The sequence below is a fragment of the Poecilia reticulata genome, linkage group LG19 (genome assembly GCF_000633615.1).
Source record: "Poecilia reticulata strain Guanapo linkage group LG19, Guppy_female_1.0+MT, whole genome shotgun sequence".
In the NCBI taxonomy this organism is placed as follows: Eukaryota; Metazoa; Chordata; class Actinopteri; order Cyprinodontiformes; family Poeciliidae; genus Poecilia; species Poecilia reticulata.
Genome location: NC_024349.1, coordinates 2466281 through 2487181, shown reverse-complemented (window position 1 = coordinate 2487181; position 20901 = coordinate 2466281). Strand labels below are relative to the sequence as shown.

Sequence of the window (20901 nt, the reverse complement as noted above, 5' to 3'; positions counted from 1 at the left end):
AACACGGCATAAATGTTTATGACTGTTCTCATCAAGTGTTATTTAGTAAATAATGACACTTTTAATGCAAAGCTGCATTGAAAGTTGAATTAAAAATCCAATAAAAGTGTCATTATATAACAAATAATCCAAATTTGACACTTTTAATGGACAGATTACTTATAACTTAAATGTCTTCTTATGCATGGAAGTAGTACTTTTTCCTCATTATTCAAGAATTATCGACTTAAAACAAGCTCCTATATATTGACGAAAAGTTACTTATAAGTAATTTTGGTCTAGTTTCTAGTGCAAATATCTTAGTACACTTGGAATAAGAAAGTTACTTACAAGTACCGGTAAGTCTTCAGCAAGATATAAGAGATTGCTTTAAGTAAATAATTCCTTATTAATGTTGATTAAAAAGCACTAGTTACATTGGCAGCTAAGTTAACTTACAATGTGGGAAAATGTCTTTTTATGAATGAAATAATCTGCCAGTGGAACTAGAACTCGGTTGCTAGGTAACGGCTGGGCTGGGCTGGCGTTGCTAGGTAACGGCTGGGCTGGGCTGGCGTTGCTAGGTAACGGCTGGGCTGGGCTGGCGTTGCTAGGTAACGGCTGGGCTGGCGTTGCTAGGTAACGGCGCCAGTGGAACTAGAACTTTTTGACCAATATTAAGGAATTATTTACTTAAAACAAGCCTCTATATCTTGCTAAAAAGTTACATGTACATTAATTTTGTCTTAATTCAAGTGTACTAAGATATTTGCACTAGAAACTAGACTGAAAAACTTGGCAAGATTTAGTGTTTTTGCAGTGCGTCCGGTGAATCTGTACATCTGTCCAGCCACAGTTCTACTCTTCATTTTGTTTTATTTTCTTCAGTTTTCCCATTTTACTTCCTTCACTTAGTTTGAGTGCCTCTTTTGTCGTCTCCTAAACCTTTTATTTCCAATTTCAGGCAGTTTTCAGACGCAGATTTGTTGGGAATGTGTGCGTTTCGGATGCATTTCCGGATTCTCACCAGCAGTTTCCGAGGAGCCCTTGGAGGATGTCGGAGGGCCGCGGCGTGCGGAAGACGGACCATTTCACACCTCTGTCTTTAAAGTTGCTGCAGTTGATCTCGTGGGGACGCAGCCACTTTTTGATCCGCTGCTGGACGCTGTCGCCCTCGGGGAAGCCCACGGAGCGAGGTCCTGGGGGGAAGCTGTCATCCACAAAGTTCACAGAGTTCTGGAAAAACACAAGGGAGAGAAAGAGACGGCAGACGTTGGAGAGGATTCGCTCAAAGCTTGGCAAACATCTAAAAAAAAAAAAAAAAACGCATGAAAACGGTACTCTGCATCTGCATCTCGTTTCTTTTCTTTCAGGATTTAGAATTATATTGGTAGCTATAACATTGCAGGAACTATTTTAACAATATCAGCTTTAGACTTATTAGAGCAAGGGTTCCCAAAGTGGGGGGCGGGGACCCCCAGGGGGTCACGAGACGTCAAGTGGAGGGTCGAAAGATGGTTTTCAGATTCATCATGACATGACATCCTGATGCAAAGAGAAAAAATGGAAAGAAAAACAACAAAAAACTATATAACAATCGGGGTGGGCATTTATCGTATTGTTTATCATATCGTTTATTGTAATAAATTCTGATTTATTGATTTCATGATAAATTCTAACTAATGAAGTATAAAAATTCCTGGAACTGTTGGGTTTGTTTATTTTTATTTTTTTTTACAATTTTTCACTGTTCAATAAAAATGTATCAATAATTATCAGTAATTTTTAAAATATGAGCATTTTAGTGATACAAATCCCATTTCTTTATGGGAGAGGTGTCCTAAAAACATATTACAAAAAGAAATGTTTTTCCAAGAGTGATATATCTGTTTGTGGGGCCATACTTTCTGTCCATGCAGTCACAACCATAGTTAGCTAAAAAGAGTAATGAATAACTATTATAATCTCTTTTATTAATCACAACAGCACCACAAAAGATGGCTATAAAACTTTAAGTCCATATCGTCAAGCCCTAACGTCGCTCCATAACTGATATTTCCTCCTGTAAAATAACCTCCACAGTAAATGGGATGTAAAAACAGAAATAAGTTTGAAGTCATGTAAGAATCATTTCACCCATTTTCATTTATTTATGCTGTTATCTCAATTTAAGCATATTAGTAGAAAATCCATAAAAGTCTCTTCCAGGTGCCATCTTATCTGTGTTCAATGAATAAAGAAGAAACGTTCAAACTGCTTCCTCTTTAAAAACATTTAATACTTCCACTTAATTCATGCTGCCTCCGTTTTGCGCACATGGATGAGTTAGCATATAATACATCCAAAGCGACAGTATCTGCTGATCTGAGCGCGCCGCAGAGAGCACACAGCAAAACGTTTTCCGTTTCCTATCGCTGTGGAAGGAGCGAGCCTGTTGTGTTGCAAGGCACAACTGGTGGCTCACAGTGAAGCGAATTGATTGCTAACCATCCCCCACAATCCTATTCTGCAGCCTTGATGCAGCATCGGTTCCCAGACGGAGTCAGTCCGATGCACCTCGACCGTCCCACATGGCTCACAGGACGAGGAGGTCGCAGGCTTAAATCTGAACCCTGTGCAGGGCAAACACCCCTGACCTGTCTGCAATTTTAAAGAGGCAGTATTATGGATTTTCCAGGAATTTTATGCCATAATCAAGTAACTATTTTACCTTCAGTTGTTAAAAAAAGTGCTGTATTTATCAAATATTCCATTCAAAAACACTTTATTAATCCCAAAGGGAAATTAAATGCTGTTGTAGTTCGTTATTTCAGATTCTTCAGAGATATTGTAGACGCTGTTGGCAGGAAAGATCTCCTGTAGCAGTCTGTATTACAGCGAATCTGAAGAAGCCTCTGACTGACCAAGACAGTCTCATGAAGATATGTCTTCTTAAAATGTACATTTTATATAACTTAAAATAAATTTACTTCCTACTTTAACGCCTTGAAATCGGGTCTCATTGAGAAGCTGCTCCTATAATGATGCTCAGTTCCACCAGGCGTTTGCTAATTGCTGCTGGCTAGTCTGAAGGAGCTGAGAGGGGGAGAAGCTACGCCTCGAAGGCGGGGCTAGGTCCAACGGTGCGTTTTGCACAGCTGACTGGTTGCTATGTGAGATTAAAGGATTTCTCAAACGTGTGAATAAATCAAAGGAACACTCCAAGCATGTTTTAGATGAGTGAATAACTTTAGAACATGGTACTGCTGCTTTAATTCCAGCAATAAGGGACAAAAATAAAAATAAACCACAAAAAATGTTCTTTTATTTGCACATGTTGTCAGGATGAGACATGTATTAGCATGGATGAGTCTTTGCCAAGTAAACATGGCCGCACCGTCTCTGACTCAATCCCTGAACCGGTGCCAGCATGTTAGGACCTCCGACTGGAATCAGCAAATTCAACGCTGCGCAGGGAAAACCTGCTGCGTTCCCGTCGTCTCCCAGACGACACAGAGCTGGCAGGCGGACCAGCGACTCTGTAGGGAGGAAAGCTCGCTACCAAATATCTGCATGTGACTCAATGACATCTTAAATCTGCAGACAAAGAGGAGGCTATAGGACGGGGTTTCACAGCGGAGTCCTTATCCAGACAGAACGGTCCGGGAACAGGCTGGCACGAGCAGAACGGGGGGAATGTGTCACTGCGGTTAGTCAGAACTTCAACAACCAGCTGGAGAAAAGGGCGGCAAAAAAAAAGAAAAAAAAGAAAAGAAGCAGCAGAAAATCTGGAGCATATTTCTGTTGATCTCTAAGAAAAAGCCTTGAAATATTTCACAGTTTACAAGTGGTGTTTACTTCTGAGCCGACACCCTCTGGAGCGCTGGCATCGAGCGCTCTTAGAAGAAAAAAATAAAACAAAATCAATCACAAAAAGTCGAAATCCAACGGCCAGCCGAGACTAATGGGCCTCAGGTGAGAAGAGAATATTTTTCATGACATGACTCCAGCTCTGCTGTTGGGCTTTGCTGCTTGGTGTAATGTGGCCAAAGCCCTCAATAGCCTGTACTTACATTTCAACAACAACAACAACAACACCATCTGCTTGATCCAATAAAAGGCAAGAAAAACAATCACGCAGGCTGAAACATCCGCCGTAGATCCGTACATGCAGCGCCAACGTGTAAAAAAAAAAGGGAAACGGAAAGCTTTTATCTGGATTAAACTTCCTCTGCTGAGGTTTTCTTCTGGTTTTAGTTTTAGTACCTTCAATCACATGAATTAGGAAGACGAATGTTTACACCAGCAATACTTCTCAGTGCAGTGAAAGTATAAAACTGGCTGAAAAAGGTTGAAAAGTCTTGCTTTTATTTAGTTCTGGACCTTGAATAGGACATTTTTTACACATGGAGATGCTTTATTCTGCACATTTTGACTGTTGATGTAAAAAAAAATCATGTCAATCCCATCAATTTATTTTTAAAACAAGAATGAATGCATGTAACCTGTTCTGCAGAGACAAACCCCACAGAGAGAATAACTGCGTATAAGCAATAAAATGTAATTCTGAACGATTCACCTGCTGTGGCGTCAAGCACACCAGGTGAATCCCAACTTCCTCCTGGTTCGCATGGACAGGAATTAAACTCATTTATGTTTAATCAAATGACAAATGACGATGATCCGCAGGGTAAATCTGCACTCTGCTGGTAACTGTTTTGAAATCAGGGAACATTCGTCCAATTGAAGTGATCAGACTACCATTTCTTGTCTTCAAGACGTTCCCTGTTCTCTAAAATCCTTTTGATTTTGTTTTATCACATAAAATTTCTGTAAAAATACATTGGATACATTGTACGAAAAAGTTTAAGGAGTGTAAATAATCTTGCAAGGTATTATCTTGTTTACGTCCTTGAATAAAAAAAACCTGCAGGAAATTATGCTGATAGTGATTAAATTCACTTCCTCTCCCGTCTTGTTCTGCTGCTAAATATAGGTTTCTGCCCCGTGTTCACCTTAGCGTTAGCACACACATTGTGGGAAACACAGTTGAGTGGATGGAGTGTAATATATTGAGATATTAGCAGCAAAAAGGAGAATAAAACATATGTGGGGACAGATATGATGGGACATGAAGGGAAGGAGATGAGAAATCACTTTGAAGAGCCCAGAGAAGCTAAAGAGAGTTAAAAAATGAGTCCAGGAGAGAAAAGACTCAAATTAGGCAGCGAGAGGAGAATATGCGATATCCTTCCTCCCTACTGAGTCAAGCTGCCTCCCACGCTTACACAGCCGTGCCCTGTGACTTTCAAAGAAGCCATTAATAATGCATCCTAAAGCTCACTTCATGCTTCACTGTAAACACGGGACGATTGGTGCAATGCTGGCGCGTTAACGGGCCACACAGTCAAACCCTGTCACCTGAATCGGAGCTTTGCGGCGTCGGCATTTCCTCACGTTTAATCAGATTTGTCTCATTAGCTCCAGAGTGAGCGGTCCTGACGATCGGGTTTTAAACGGACCCCTCCGACGGGCTCCGGCTCATATCCATGACAACCTAATAAAGGCTCATCAAAGGTTCTGCTCGGCAGACCTGAGCTTGAAGCCGGGTCGCACAAAGCGGGAACATAAAGGTTGCCACATCCGAGCCCAGAGTTGCTAGGGAAGGCGGCTTTGTGTCTCCAAACAGCTGTTGCAGGGAATCGGACCAATCAGGCGCTGGAAACTGAACAAAGGAGCTCAAAGTGGTTTGATCTATGAACATTACAGAAAACAACAAATTATCCACGACGTTATCGCGATAAACGATAATTTTGTTGCTTTCAGACCATTTTCAATAATAAATAATAATAGTGACAACATATGCTAAAAGATCAGGAACCTTAAAATTATAATGAACATTTAACACTGGAGCCAAAAAACATTTTAAATATCCAAACAAGAACAAATAAAATGTAAACAAAATGTTTTAGTTGAGACCAAAAGCAGACAGGAGTTGGAGTGAAGCGGACTGAGCGGGGCTGGTGTGAACACCAACCAGTTTAAAAGAGCTCCACCGATTCCAATTAAAGAGTGGCACATTTACACGAGAAGCATCATAATTACAACAATGAGGTTTCTTTCTTTGGATTGATCTAATATTAACTGTTGTTTATGAATATACCTGAGCCTGAAGGTATAATTTGGAGTCTGTGGATTTAGAGACATTTCATCCTCGCTTCAAAAGCCTGAATTTAACGAGACATTAAAGCTAATTATGAGAGTATGCAAACTTCTGACTGGCTCTGTGCATTTAGATAACAAAGGCTTATTTTCCCTCCTTAATGATGGGTCTGCTGGTACGCATTAGAGACAAATGCATCAGAATGAAGAACCTGTGGATATAAAAGCTCTCCGAATGCGCAGCTCATTTAGCTTTCAGCTGCTGATACTATAAATGTGGCGAATAAATCAAAGGGAAGCAGAGAATCACAGAAGCTATTAGGATTGAGAGATTGAGAGGGATCAGAAGCAGAACCACAGCGACATGGAGAGCTAATTTAAGGGAAATGTGCTCAGAGACTCCGAGAGCACATGAAGTATGTGCTGCTTATAAATATGATTCCTGCACCGCTTAGCGATTTCTTTACTTTTTCACCCTTCAAGAGGAGCAAAAAGCACAGAATCAATCAGGGCATTGTTTTGGTTTCACAAAGATTTATGAATATGCAATATGTACCATTTGTTTCATTCTGTTATTTTTAAAAAACTAAACTTGAGCTCCACTAAAAGAAAGAATGAAGTGCTACAACAGTGAAAGCGGTTCCACAATAAACCCGACATCAGTTTATTCTACTTCAATTACATCCTGAAACAAGTGAAACACTAAAACCACCACTAAAGTATTTTTGGGAAGACCTGCCATACACTGTAAAAAAAGAAAAAAAAGGTCTCTAATTTAAGGTAAAATACAAACATCTGTAGTTACCAGAGTTTTACAGATTATATCATATGGTAAAATCCGTATTTATACAAATGAATTTTACACTTGGTAAAACTCAGTAAAATTTTTACGGCAATATCCGTTCACTAAATGTCTCTAATTTACGGTAAAATTTGTTAAAATTCTGAGGTTCACAGAATTTTACAGTATTTTATCATAAATTATGGACTTTTTTTTATAGCCTGACTAGTCAATATAACTGAAGATATTTTCTGAAAAAAAATATACACATATTTTTTTTAATCAACAATTTTGGCAATGTTATCGCTTTTGATTGCTCAAAATTTTCAACAAACATAAAAGTTTTTTCTGTGTTTGTCAGAATTTTACCGTAAATTAGAGACGTGGCAAAAATAACGTAGTTGATATTTCTACAATTTTGGTAAAATTATTGCTTTTGATTTCACAAACCTTTCAAAAAACATAGAAGATTTTATCCACACATTTTTAAGACATAAAGGGTCTCAAAGTTTAAGAAAAGTTTTTAAAGACTGTTTTAATCCCTAAGCTGAACAACCAGAATTAATTTTTTAAGAATTAAGCTTTATTATCTTTTCCATTGTTTTATGTCCATTATTTTATGTGACATGAAATTAATAAACAACAAAAAAACCTAAATAAAACTGATTTTGATTTTTGGAGGAAAATCATCCGTTTAGATCAACCAGAAGAGAAGAAGGTTGTTGGCAGGAGCAGCTCTGGGTTAATGCAGTCGACTTGAACTTGATGACTTTAGTTCCTCTGAGCCGTTACTTGATCCCGCGCACCAGCTCTGACGCCGACACACACCAGCGTAAGAGAGGAGAGACCAGCTTTGAATCCGTCATCTGGCCCGTATCCGAGACCAAAGTGAAAATGCAACAGATCCGAGGCCCGGGCTGTTTCAGTTTCAAGGAGAGGTTCGGTAAAACGGAGCGCTTACGGACGCAGGATTTAAAATTCGTCATGGCAGACCTGAGCTTTCAAGAAAAGGCCTCACAGGTTTTTCTTGGGAAAACTGACAGATTTAAAGTAAAAAGATCTAATTTTACTGCAAAAGAGAAAGTTGCTCTTTAACTTTTGGAGGAGATTGACGGATAACGCTTGGCTGAAAAGATACTAAACTGATGGATGGATAAAATTCCCTGAATCCTTGAATGAACGGACAGACAGGAACAGTCTCCACATTCCCATAGTATTCCAGGAATTCTTCACACAGGAGATAAAGAACGACTTTCACCCCGACCCGGACGAGGTTCTGAGAAGATGAGCCAACATTTCAATCATGAGCGTCGCTTTAAACTCTGAATTCACCTCATCCGAGGCAGAGCCACTAAAAAACACTGAGAAAAGTCAAATTAGCATCAGAATAACAGGAACGCTCAGTTTTAATTAACTCCACGAAAAGAGCTGCAGCATTTTAGCAGCAGTGTTCAGGCTTTGTGGCACGGTTTACTGACACCGTCGACTATTTCAACGTCACTCGCTGGTTTTTATACATCAGGCTTGAAGCAGTGCTGGTCGGCAACGTAAAGAGTGTCTGCAAACACCAGCTGCTGTTTACAGACAGCGTTTCTAAATTAGGCCTGCAGTATTAAGACATATGACTGCAGAGATGATGAGATCAATAGTGTGATTTATGTAAATAAACTGAATGTCTGCATTGCTACCAGGAGAAGGATTCAGTTTAATAATTTCTAAGTGACGTTTTAGTAATGTGAAAATGACCCGTTCTGATTCTCTGGCTGAGGAACAACAAACCACGCTGGTCTAATATCGGTTAATGTCCTTTACTTTATTTTGCGTGTTTTATTCAATCAACATTTGGGTTTCTACTGCTTCTAAATCCAGCCTCAGTGCTTAAAAAACCCACCAAGCTGATTTTTGGCAATAAGTTCATGCTTTCTGGTGTCTGGAAAACGAGCCATATCAAAAACCTTCTTCTCTTCTGTTACCTAGCAACCCCAACAAAGCCCAGCGCATTATCTAGCAACTCCAGCATGTATTGTCAGCTGGTTATGCACTGGTACAATGGCTGCTGGAAAAGACGAGTGCTTTGTTGTTGACTTACCACCCAGAAACCACTTGCTACATTCTTATTGGTTGTGCAGGAGGCTCTACTTTTGCTTTTCAAAGATGTACGTTTGAATAATTGCGCATCTGTAAAACGTTGAGTTGGGGGGCGTGGCCAGCAGCTTATTTGGATTTAAAGTGACGGCTCTTTCTGCAAGGAGCTCAAAAGAGGCAGAACTGACCAGACTAAAATCTCATCATCTATAAATTATTTTGTGCAAGAAGCGTAATGATCATGTTTTATACAGCCTGCAGACTGATCCTAACCTGTTTAAGGAAGCAGAATAGGTCACGTCTAAAGCTCCTCTTACCTCTCTGCAGAAGCTGACGATGTTCTCCCAGAGCTCTTTGGCTTCTCCCTCGTCGTTCCGTCGACGAGCCTCCACATGCATGCTCTCCCTCCTCTTCAGGGGCTTCACCACCTTGCGCAGGGTGAGGTACTGCTGCGCTGTGTGGCACGCAGCACAGTTCTTGGCCTTGACGTCGTTGAGAAGCGTGCATGCAGGGCAGCTCCACTGTCCTGCCTTCTCCTGGAGGCCAGACGAGGCGGAGGCCGACGAACCGGAGGAAGCGCCGCCAGCGGAAGGGAAGACCCGGGCCTGTTTTCGTGCTTTATGACCCGACGGAGTGGAGGAGGGCGGACAAGAGCACGCAGCAGAGCCGCAGTGTGGACAGCAGCGCGCCAGAGGGGTCTGCTGCTCCTGAAAGCCGTGCAGTTTGGAAGAACCACAAGCTGAGCACTTGGGTGCGCTGGTGGGGTTCCGCAGGGTGCACTTGGAGCAAGCCCAGGTGCTAAAGTCCGGACTGGATGGGCTAGCCGGGGTAAATCGTACCGTTTCACAGCCTACCAGGTCGATGAGGTCAGAGCCGGCCCTTGACGATCGGCAGCCCTCACACTTGGCTGAGCTAACAGCGTTGGGCAAAGAGCAGGTAGGGCACTTCCAGGTGGGGTTAGCCGGAGTCAGCGGGTGGTGCTGAGGGTCTTCTTCTTCCAAGATGCTGAGGCGCTTGTTGGGGTACAAAGGTTCTTGGGGTTGTGCGTGTTTGGGTTTGGCTGGCCGCTGCTGGCCGGGCTGTGGGGGCACGACGGCCGTGGACGGGGAGGTGGGGCTGGGACTGTTGGTCCCTTGGTTTTGCGGGCGGCCTGGTGGGGGAACCTCTCTCCGGCTGCGGGGCACAGGATTGTTCTGGAGGGAGGGGAATGTTGGATAAGGCGAAGAGAGACCCTGTGATGAAACTTGGGGAGACTCTTGAGGATCACACGGAGTGGGGGTGTTGGACTCGTCTGTGAGGTCGATGACTAAAGGTGCTGACGGTGCTGGGTGAACGGGGAACCCAACGACAGGCGTACGTACTTCAGGTACTACCAGCGCCTCTGGGGGGATTTTAGGCAGAGACAGTTTTCTGGGTCCACCGCAGGCTGAGCATGATAGAGCCACTGGGGTGTTGTGGAGCGTGCACCGGGCACAAGCCCAACCAGGGTTCTGCCCTTCATAGCCACTCACTTCTCCGTTGCTCTCCGAGCGGCGCAACACGTCCTCTTTGACCGGATGCTGTCCATTGGGCTCAAGTAGTACCGTGGGGGTGACTGCGGGTGTCGGGGGCTCAGTTGGAGCAGATGGAAGGCCATTGGCAGTGACGGCTATGGTTGTGGTAGGCGGGGTGTTGGTGGCGGACGACGGGCCGAAGCCACAGACCGAGCAGGCTCCGGACCCCTGTGGGTTGTTGAGCGTACAGCGTGGGCAGGCCCAGCGTTGTTCCTCGGTGCTGCTCAGGCGCAGGATGTGGTTCAGATCGGGTTTCTGGCGCGGCGCCTCGCAGATGGAGCAGCGGGGCGCAGCGCCTGCGTTCAGGAAGGTGCAGCGTCCACATGACCACTCGCTGCTTCGCACTGCTGCAGCCATGGAACCAGGAGAGTGGGAATGACTGCAAACCAAAAAAGAAAAAGAAAACACTCTGTTAGAACCTTTTTCACGAAAATAAAAAAGTATTTGACAAAACTTAATATGGTGAAGTACAGTTTAACCAGATGAAGCACCTTGTTAAAGTATTCATGTAATACTTTTATCGTATACCCTCTTTAGCGTATCCTTTAGGGCAGTGTTTCTCTAACTTTTTCAGGCCGAGGAAAACTGGCAAACCACCCAACTTGAAACGGCCCCCACAGTAGCACAACATCTTAATATATTAAAAATATTAGTGTCTTAAGTCATTGTCTTTGTTCCTCTGAATGTGAAGAGTGGTGCTGTTTTGTAAATGTGACTGGCCACAATAAAACCATGAACACGTCGACTCAGGGCACTTTGGATTATTTACAGTGTGCATTCTAAGCTTTCCAATCATAGAAAACACATGGAAATCAAACAAGTGTTTTACTAAAAGTGTTGTGTTTCAGTATCACTAATGACATTTTAGGGCATTTTATTTCAGCCAGTAGATAGCCCAACATAAATAATTATATTTTAGACATTAAGATGCGGTTAGTCAGCGTGGGGCGCAGCATGTGAACATGCTATGTATCGTAGTGTTCAAAAGCAAAAACTCTGCAAATCATCCTCAGAAACTTTCCATCGGTGTCTCCAGGCTTTCTTTTTAGTGACCCGGTCATAAGCCATTTTGCACTGATGTTTTTAAACACAGTCCTTTGGTATGCTAACTGTTTGAGCTAACGTCACGACAAATAAACGGTTGTTTACATGCACTACCTCGCGGACCACTAGGGGGCACCTGCGGCTCACCAGTGGTCCTGGAACCACAGTCTGAGAAAGAATTATCTTAGGGATATGTGGCAAATCAAAACGGGTGAATTACTGTACCAACAATACAGACAGCTTTGTGGGATTTTAAACACAAATAAGAAATGATACAATTATTTATCCAAGTTATCTAACTGATATTATCTGATATCAGTCTAACGAAAGGAGATGAAGAGTAAAGAGAGAAAACGTTTGTAGGAATAAATCTGAAAACCAGGGAATAAATTCATCCTTCCAGGAACTGAGGTTGATCATCTTCAGGAAAAGGGAAACTGCAGGAGGAGTGGAGATGAAATTAGAAACGCCAAACAGGATAGGAGAGGCAAAGATTAGCCAGTGCAGAGGGGGGGGAAAAAAAAAAAATCAAATCTCCCTCCTGGGGGCGCAGAGGGCAGTAAATCCATACACAATGGCCACCTGATTAGAGGCAGAGAGACAGCACACGGAGAGGAGGACCAGAGGGGAGGAGAGCAGAGAAACGCTGCCTGCCTCTGAATGTTAGAGCAGAAATGCCCGAGTTTCACTGACTGGCACTTATTAGAATAGGAAAAACACACACAGGATCTCTTCCACTTAATATTAACACTCTCTCTCTCTCTGCTCAGCGAAAGCTAACAGAAAGGATCCGCTTCAGGTCATGTCACTTTCAGGCCCTCAGTGGTTTTCAACTGATGAGAGAGAGCACTTTAAGACTCTGACGTGTTTTTATAAACATCCAACTGGGGAGGAATAAGCTGTTAAAGCCAGAAAATGTTAATTCGGCTAACAATGATGCTGGACCGACTTGTTCGTACACTGCAAAAAACACAAAATCTCACCCGTTTTTCCATGTTATACACAGAATTAGGTAGCAACTAGTCACATTTATTCACATTTACTCGAGTAACCAAAAATTCACCAGACACACACAGCAGTTATTTTTAAAGTTTCTTAAGTTTTTTTATTGAGAGAAACTGAATTGGAAACATTTTATTTTAGCTGATTTTGTTATTGTTAGTTATATGAATTATTGTCATTTTGGTTCTTAAAATACCAGAATTTCCACATAACTTTATATTTTGGTCCCTCTGATGATGTAATTTTTTAATTAAATGATTGATATTTTGATCAGTATTATTAAATACCTTTTACTTTTACTTGAATAATTTTATTGTGAAGTATCTCAACTCTTACTAGAGTATAATTTTTGGGTACTAGTTATTAGTGAAGTATCTATTCATCAATATTAATGAGTTATTGACTAAAACAAGCTCCTACATTTTGCTGAAAACTTCCTTATGAGTTAGTTTTGTTTCATTTCAAGTGCACCAAGATATTTTCACCAGAAATTAGACCACAGGTACTCGGTCAGACTTTGCGTTTTTGCAGTGTGCGGTTCACTCTGCAGTCCAGTCGATCTGGCTCATCGACGGCGGGTGGAGCCGGGCCTTTTGGAGGCCGAGCCGCACAGCTGGATACTTTCAACTCAGCGGGAGAGCAGTTCAAAAAAAACATCCCAGCCTCCAGGGAACGGATGGGTCTGCAGTCGGAAAAAAGCTCATAAATGCCACTGTCACTCAGGCCGCTCATGTGTGAACAGCAACTCAAGAGACGGTGATATGGGAATTTACCCAAAGTGGAGCATGAGGTGCTAAGAGCGAGGATGCTGCACGGCTTTTCACGTCGGCCCCAGAGGAGCAATGCTGCATCCCAAACTGACAGGAGCTCAAATGTAGCAGCTTTTTGCTATGTTTTAGGAAGAAAATCGATCCAAGATCAAGACATTAGGGGAAGCCAACATATACATACTATTCAAGAAACACTTTCATTTATTTCCACAATATTCATCTTTGCTCCACTTTATCCTTTATTACTGAAACAAAATAAAAATCAACATTTTGCCTCTCATATCCAAAAAGGCTTTTATAAAGTTTAATCACATATTAAAAATAACCCAATAATCCAAGAGTACTTTTAAAATTAAGTTACTAAATTGTCTAATAATCATTTGTTTTACATAATACTGTAGCAGTAAGTGGGATTGAACCTTTACAAAGGTCCACCATAGACTGGATTAGAATAGTAATGATTTGAAATACTTTGCCAAAGAAATGTATTATATTAGTGGTGTAATCAGCCAATTTTCATGAAAAAGACATCGGTAACCTAATGTCGCTTCTATTTAGTTGATTTCACTTTTTTTTAAAAATGGATGCTGCGCGGTCAGCTGCACAAACAGACAAGGATAGAAACCAAGCTCGTCATTTTATTTGATAACTTAGTGAGGACCGATACGGCAGAGATGGACAGCAGCTGTTAATCACAATCACTATTAGATCGCGGATTTGTAGCAAACACTTTTTACAAGGCAAGAAGATTAACGTTCATATACTTTATAAGTAACTATGATTAGAACGATGTAAAATATCGCGTTATGGAGAAGGTGCGTCTAACCGTTGGTAACCATGGAGACAATGCGCACCGTCATGTAGCCTAGCATGTACGGAAAAAAACTGGTTAGCATCTCGTCATTTGTACGTTTCTAATGTTGCTCCGGTGTAAAGGCAAACGCTGTTTATGACATAGTGATATAAATCATGTGGTGTGAATTCAGGTAAAGTCAGTAATTTGATCAACACGTCAGGTACGGGTCGGTTTCTAAGCTAGCCGTTTCCAACTTTTGTAAATCCTGCCGTCTATGAGCCCCAACCAGGTGAGTTACCTTTGGAGACAAATTATCTGAACTCGAACAAGTAGAAGCCATGAATAAACTGGCAAAAACAATTTCAGTCGCTCTGTTCAATACTCCGGTACCTCACTTCCGGCGTCCATCATGGCGCCTCGAATGATTTAGTGACGTATTTGCAACACAACAACAAAAACATATTCTTGAAATCGACTACAATAGTTATGAGGTGTTTATTTTACATTGTTGCTTTAGTCCAAGTATCAAAAATGATCAAAAATAATAAAGTCAACATGTTTTGTGACTCTTTCCTCCAGATCCACTGTATGAATCCTCAGCGGTTCACCAACACATGGTTGACTAAAGCAGCAGCTCCATGCTAACTATGAAGACACACGTTCACACCGTGTTTGGCTGTGTGACGGGCCAAACAGCCATGACGACAGCAGCAGCAGCAGCAGCAGCACAAAGCGTCGCCACCTCATGTCTGATGATGACAGCTTCTACCCTGTGGCCGTTTCCACAACTGTCGAGCCGCTTTCATCTCCAGCAAGAGAGAGAGAGCAAGCAAAGTCACAGCGTCAGCCGTCCACACAGAGACCGACTCAAGGCAAATGATCCGCTTCTTCTTCTTCTTCTTCATGGAGCAACGCCGCTGCTTCTGCCTGCAGCTGATCTCACAGCTTTTAATCACATCAATCTGTCTCACACGCTTTTTAATAACTGGGTTAATCAAAGGCACCTCCAAATTATTGCGTGACCCACATGGACGCCACTATGAAACCTCCTGGAAAAGGTTTGCACTTAGAAATGGAGAGTAGTTTGTAAACAAAGTGGGCTTGAGCTTAAACTGTCGCTGGTTGCCATGGTTACCCGCATTAAACCTGCTGTTTTAACATTAGCCAGAATGTTGTCGGCGTCCTACAACCGTTTATCACAGTTATAGTGAAATAAGCTATGCTACCAAATTGACATTTGTGAATGAGAAACGTCTTAATGACCCAAAAGTGTCACATGCAGGTGAGTGGATAAATAAGAAAAAAATATATATTATTGTTTGCTTTCTGCGTGACTTTGACTGATAATCCCTCCATAGATAAATCAAATTCAATTAAAACATTTTTTTTACTGATCCCAAAGGGAAATTACACATTATTACACACTGTGCCACTGTTGCCTGTAATAAAAAAAATAAAAAGAAACTGAGGTGAATCTGGATCCCTTCCCACACGATAAGAAAAAAAGAGCCAAGTGGGTCGGAAGTGAACATAACTTCCAAAAGACCTACATTTGTGCTCTCAACATTTCTCTCCAGAAGACTTTGTCATTTATATGAGCAAAACTGACAAAGGATCCAACAAGTGATCGTTACAAGCTAAAAAAAAAAAAAGCAATGCGGACAGTTTTTATCCACATATTCAATGACTATTAACTGGAAATCTGCCTTCCCTATTGGCTATACAATCACATTCCTGTATATTCCTTAATTAAAACTAAAAATGGTTCTTTGTAAGTGTATTTTCTTGTATAACCTGTAAGAAATAATCAGGAATGAGTGGAAATATATCAGTCTGTGGGTAATTAACCAATTAGTTTCACCTTTTGAATTGACTTTGTAATCTATTCGGATGTATGTGGCTGTTGTAAAGGATGGGCCACCTCAGCCCGTGATCCCTGGACCCCACTTACTGTAAAGGAATGTTTTCATTGTTCATGCTCCACTAGCGTCCTTACAGCAGTGCGTACACACACACACACGCACACATGCATACACCTTTTGTCCTTGGCTGTGTGCTAAGTGGAGAGGCTCGAACTAAAAGTGCTCACTTCAGCTCATCGGTTCCTCGGTGTTGCAACCCGGGCAGGTGGCCAGATGTCTCAGCGCAGAGAGGGAGGCGGAAAAGGCCAACCTCGCCCCGACAAACCTAATCTTTCTGCACCGAACAGTTCGCCGCAGCTTCTGCTCCTGCTCTAAATTCACTTAAGGAGCGGTGTCATGCCTGAAGAGTTCATTTCAAAGCTTCACACAGCGCCAGACGCTCTGAGATCCAGCAGATCATTTTAAAGGGCATGAGCTTAAGCTGTTCGTGGAAATGAGAAAACTTATGAAAGTTTGGGAGAAAAGTGGGCGAAATGTCTCTGAGGAAGCTGCTGGTGCCACAGGAGAGCGAACACAAAAACTGCTGATGGTAATCGCTGACTGGTTCTATGTGTTGAACTCTGCCGAGAGACCGAGTCAGCCGAGTCCTGCCAGCTTCGTCCAGCTTCACTGCGAGATATTTGGCCTTTGTGCGACAGTCATTGGCAGAGCCATTCCAAGGCTGGCTCCGAGGCAGGGGCCTGTGGGAAAAGTGCAGTACCGTTGCTGGACAGAGGGGGCAAAGTTCCTCTCCTCCACGCACAAAAAACTGTATTTTTCTGTAGTTCGTGGTGACAAAGCTAATCTGTTTTTATCAAATGTTGTGACCTGTACCTAATGAACAAAACAAATTAACTAAATATAACATTTTTTAGTTGTTTAGAGGTGAATCTTGACACAGGAAGGGGTAAAAGAAATTATCTTCAGCTGTATGATGATAGATGAGGTTCACCTGGCTCCAAATAATGTTTTGGTAACCCTTTATATGAAGAGGTGTGTATAAGACTGACATGACAAGCTGTCATGAACATGAAAGTCTTCATGAATGTTTGACTGTTGTCATGAACTGTCATTCGGTAAATAATGACACTTTTAATGCAAGTTTTAGTGCAACTTTGCATTAAAAGTGTCATTATTTACCGAATGACATTTCATGACAGCTGTGAAGGAATCATAAAGACTCCTTCATGTTTATGTCAGGTTATCATGTCATTTTTATGACAGCGTCATGTCAGTCCCATCAAATAAAGTGTTACCAATTTATTTATAAAATAATTACTTCTCTTTTAACAAACCGATGTGATTATGGTTTTTTTTTTTGGTAGTTCAGTACTGTAATACAATATGGAGATTAATTACTATAAAAACATGATTTTAACTCTTCACTATGTATTTATTTAACTGTGTATTTTCAAAAGTACAACATATGTAATTTTTTATTTTTTTTTTTAAATAAAAGTGCAATGCTACTCGACACGCTATTGGCTGGAGTTTGCAAAGCAGCCAATCCAGGAAAATCATTTATTTTCGTTGGTGCTGATTGGCTGAACACGCAGGAGCTTCTATAAAAATATGCAGCTATTAGCATTTTTATTAGCTGGGGCAGCTTTTAAGTCTCATCTCTGTCTTTACATCCGTTATTATTAATTGCTTGTAATTTTTCTTTAATAAGAGTTTATAAATGTAAATGCTTGTCTGAATGAAATCTTTTCAATAAACATTTGAATTCACAGATTTTAGCTATTCACAAGCGACTGTGCAGTTCTTAAACGGCTCTATGTTCATATTTCACTGCATTTCCATAGACTGTGTTCCTGATATTTATCAAGGCTTTTTAACTCCTATGAAAAGTTAGAGCTAAATAACCATCAGCATCCTACAGGCAGCTGATTATTATTATTGGAGTTCTGGATTCACATTTTCTCACAAAAAACTAGCAGCAGTTACAGAAAATCACTTTAAAATCAGATTTTAGAGGAGGTACAAACTGACGTATGGCTGGTAGCCTTCCATGGAGGATGGCTCCATCTTGTAGCCCAAACAAGTCGGGTACAAAATACTAAAATGAAGGAGCAAAGCAACCAAAACTCTGGGATTCATCCAGTCTAAAAATCCAACTCGTTATATTCTCTTCGTCTGTTAAACAGCAGGCGAATATTCATACAAATATCATTTGAATTTCTTCAATCTGCACACAGATGCTGCTGAGACTGACTCATTTTTTTTGTCTTTGGAAAAAAAAAAAAGAAACTAACTTGGCAGCAATCACTAACAAACTGTGACTTCATGTTTGTACAAATAGAACTTGGAACGTTTCCCTCGAGCTAAAAGCCGCATTCTGCAGAGCGCGATAAATTACAAGCCAAACCGCAAAGTAAAAGGTGGATAAAAGCAGACGGGTGAGTGCATCATCATTAAAGGTTATGGCCTAATAATGAGGAGGGCCTGTCTGCGCTTGTAGAACAGCGCTGACCCGTGCAGGACTGGACCCTACTGGACCTCAGGAAGTCTGCAATCAGGATCCGAGGGAAAGAACGAACATTTGACCCAGTGTGGAACAAGTTACAAAAACTTAAGCATCAAATTGAATCCCTTAATCTTGCCCTACAGTGATTTTCTGCAGAAACCAAAAATAAAACCAACAGTACACCTATTGCTGAGATTATTTTATTCTCATGCCGGTGGAGCCGATATAAAGAAAACTGAAAATAAGTAAATAAGCCTATTAAGATAGGAATTTAGATTCATCGTTGTGATAAATTACAATTAATGTTTTAAAAATCACTGTTCGTATTGTCAGGATTGAGATTTTTGCTATTTTCTCTACTGTTTGTTCAATAAGAGCGTCAATAAATATCAATAAATTTGAAAATATGATTAAACTGCAGTTAATGTACCAGTGGCACTACTGCTGGCAAGCTCCGTTAGCATGTAAAGAGCTTCCAGCGCTCATGTGGCAGAGGGATTTAGGCACTTTGTCAGCATGGCACTTGTTTCTTGCTCGTTAATGTAACGATCACCTGTTAGACCCTTTGTCAGTTTTGCTCGTACAAATGTCTCAAAGTGTTCTGGAGAGAAATGTTGAGAGCACAAAAGTTCCTCTTTTGGAAGTTGTGTTAGGAAAAAAATAAATTAAGGTGCTATTTTAATAAAAAGTCTTAAAAAGTGTCATTATTGGTTTTTTCCCAGCGATGCCTTTCACAACAACAAATTTTACTGGACGTTAAATTGTCCCTGATGAACAATAACATTGTTCTGAGACAATTTTCAAGTCATAATAATGCAAGTTTGGTCTTTTCAATTACTAAATAACATTAATTTTTTTAAAGTAACACAACCAACAAAAACTATAAATAAAAATGGAAATAAAACTCCACCCAACCAAATTCATAAATAAATGGATTATGTTTAATTAGAAAAATTTAAATTAATCAACCTCATTTTAATTTATCGGTGATTAATTGATTAATTGCTTATTGTGACAAGTTTATTCCCAGCAACAAAAATGCAAACTGGGTTTCACAACCTTTAACTGAACTGAAGTACTGGGTCTGTTTTTGAGTAAAAAGTCACTAATATGGCATTAAAATGGACAACAGAAAACACTTGTTTTGTACCTAAAATGTTCTATTTGTGATATAAATTAGTCATTAAAAATCTCATACAAAAAATGTTTTGTCTGCATCTACATCAACTCCATTTGTAAAGTGCACCCAGGGCCACACAAAACTACTCCAAGGGCCACAAATGGCCCCCGGGCCACACTTTGGACACCCCTGGTTTACTCAAGTCAAACAGTATAATATATATCAGTCACACCTGATTATAGCCAGTAAAACTCTGAAAAAAATCGACTTGTAGTCTGGAAAATACGGCATATTTATAACAGATTTGTGGTATTATTTAAATAAATAATTTTAAGAATAAAAATAAAAGGGGGAGGCTACGTTACGGTCTTGTTACCTGTAATTGTGTTGATTTGCTACCAGTTTTTAAAAAACAGCTTAAGAGGGATTACTCAGCCCTTACATGAAGCTCAGACCGGATGAGTTCATTTAGAGGAAATGTCTCCAGATGTGACCTAATCACCTGTTTTATAGCTGCAGGTGATAGGAATGCAGAGTGGGGATTTTTAATCAGCTGCATCGTCTTCAGACGGCCTCGTTATTTCAGCTTGTTGTTCCACTAAAGGTTCATTTCAGTTGAAAAGTAAAGAACTTTAAATTAAAAACGAAACTTAATTGGTACACATACTGAGGCTACAAGGAGCACAACTGAGCAGAAAATGGAAAAAATTGACTTTAAATGAAGAATGAGGACTGGAATAATAATTGATGAATATACTAATCTGCAAAATTACTTTCCATAGGCAGCTCTTTGTTCGGTTTTTTTGTTTTGTTATTGGGGAAATGAAGCAAAACTCAGAGGTTAATGTTTCTTTAGGACAGACTGTGAATATAAAACCCACTTCCTGTAAATGAACACAAAGCTCCTTCCTGAAGCATTTATGACTTTATGGCTATGGCGCAAGGCATGCTGGGTAAATACAGCTCAAACAAGCATGCTGGCCCAGCAGCAGCGAGAGAAATGGCTCGTGGTTTTTTACCAAAAGAGAAATCCTACAACTGCTAAAATCTGATGCCATTTTTGTTTGCATTTTGTGAAGAAGGAAGTGTTTTCTTCAGAGGTTTTCATGTCGCTTCCTTCAGTTGTTCTTGGTGCAGCGCCCCCACAGGCGAGGAGGGGAAAAGGACTTTCAAAAGGTTTGGTTAGTTTGACAGAGTGCAGTGTGAAGTGAATCGCAGCAGCTGAAAATGCAACATTCTGTTGATTTCAGTAAATAAAACCT

General features: G+C 40.9%; 1 protein-coding gene and 1 long non-coding RNA gene across 4 annotated transcripts in view; one reads left to right on the top strand and one right to left on the bottom strand.

Moving 5' to 3' along the window:
• Window positions 1-20901, bottom strand: part of capn15 (calpain 15) — a 54589-nt gene that overhangs the window by 18824 nt on the left and 14864 nt on the right. For all 3 annotated transcript variants that reach the window (XM_008436407.2, XM_008436406.2, XM_008436405.2), the window contains 2 exons: window positions 9304-10918; window positions 1007-1215 (listed from right to left, as the gene is read on the bottom strand). In XM_008436407.2, coding sequence (XP_008434629.1) covers window positions 1007-1215; window positions 9304-10896 — 1802 coding nt within the window. In that variant the 5' untranslated portion in view covers window positions 10897-10918. The remainder of the gene's footprint in view (window positions 1-1006; window positions 1216-9303; window positions 10919-20901) is intronic.
• On the top strand, window positions 14397-15609 carry LOC108167298 (uncharacterized). The gene is made up of 2 exons (XR_001777661.1): window positions 14397-14440; window positions 14731-15609. It is a non-coding gene; the product is annotated as an uncharacterized LOC108167298 (long non-coding RNA).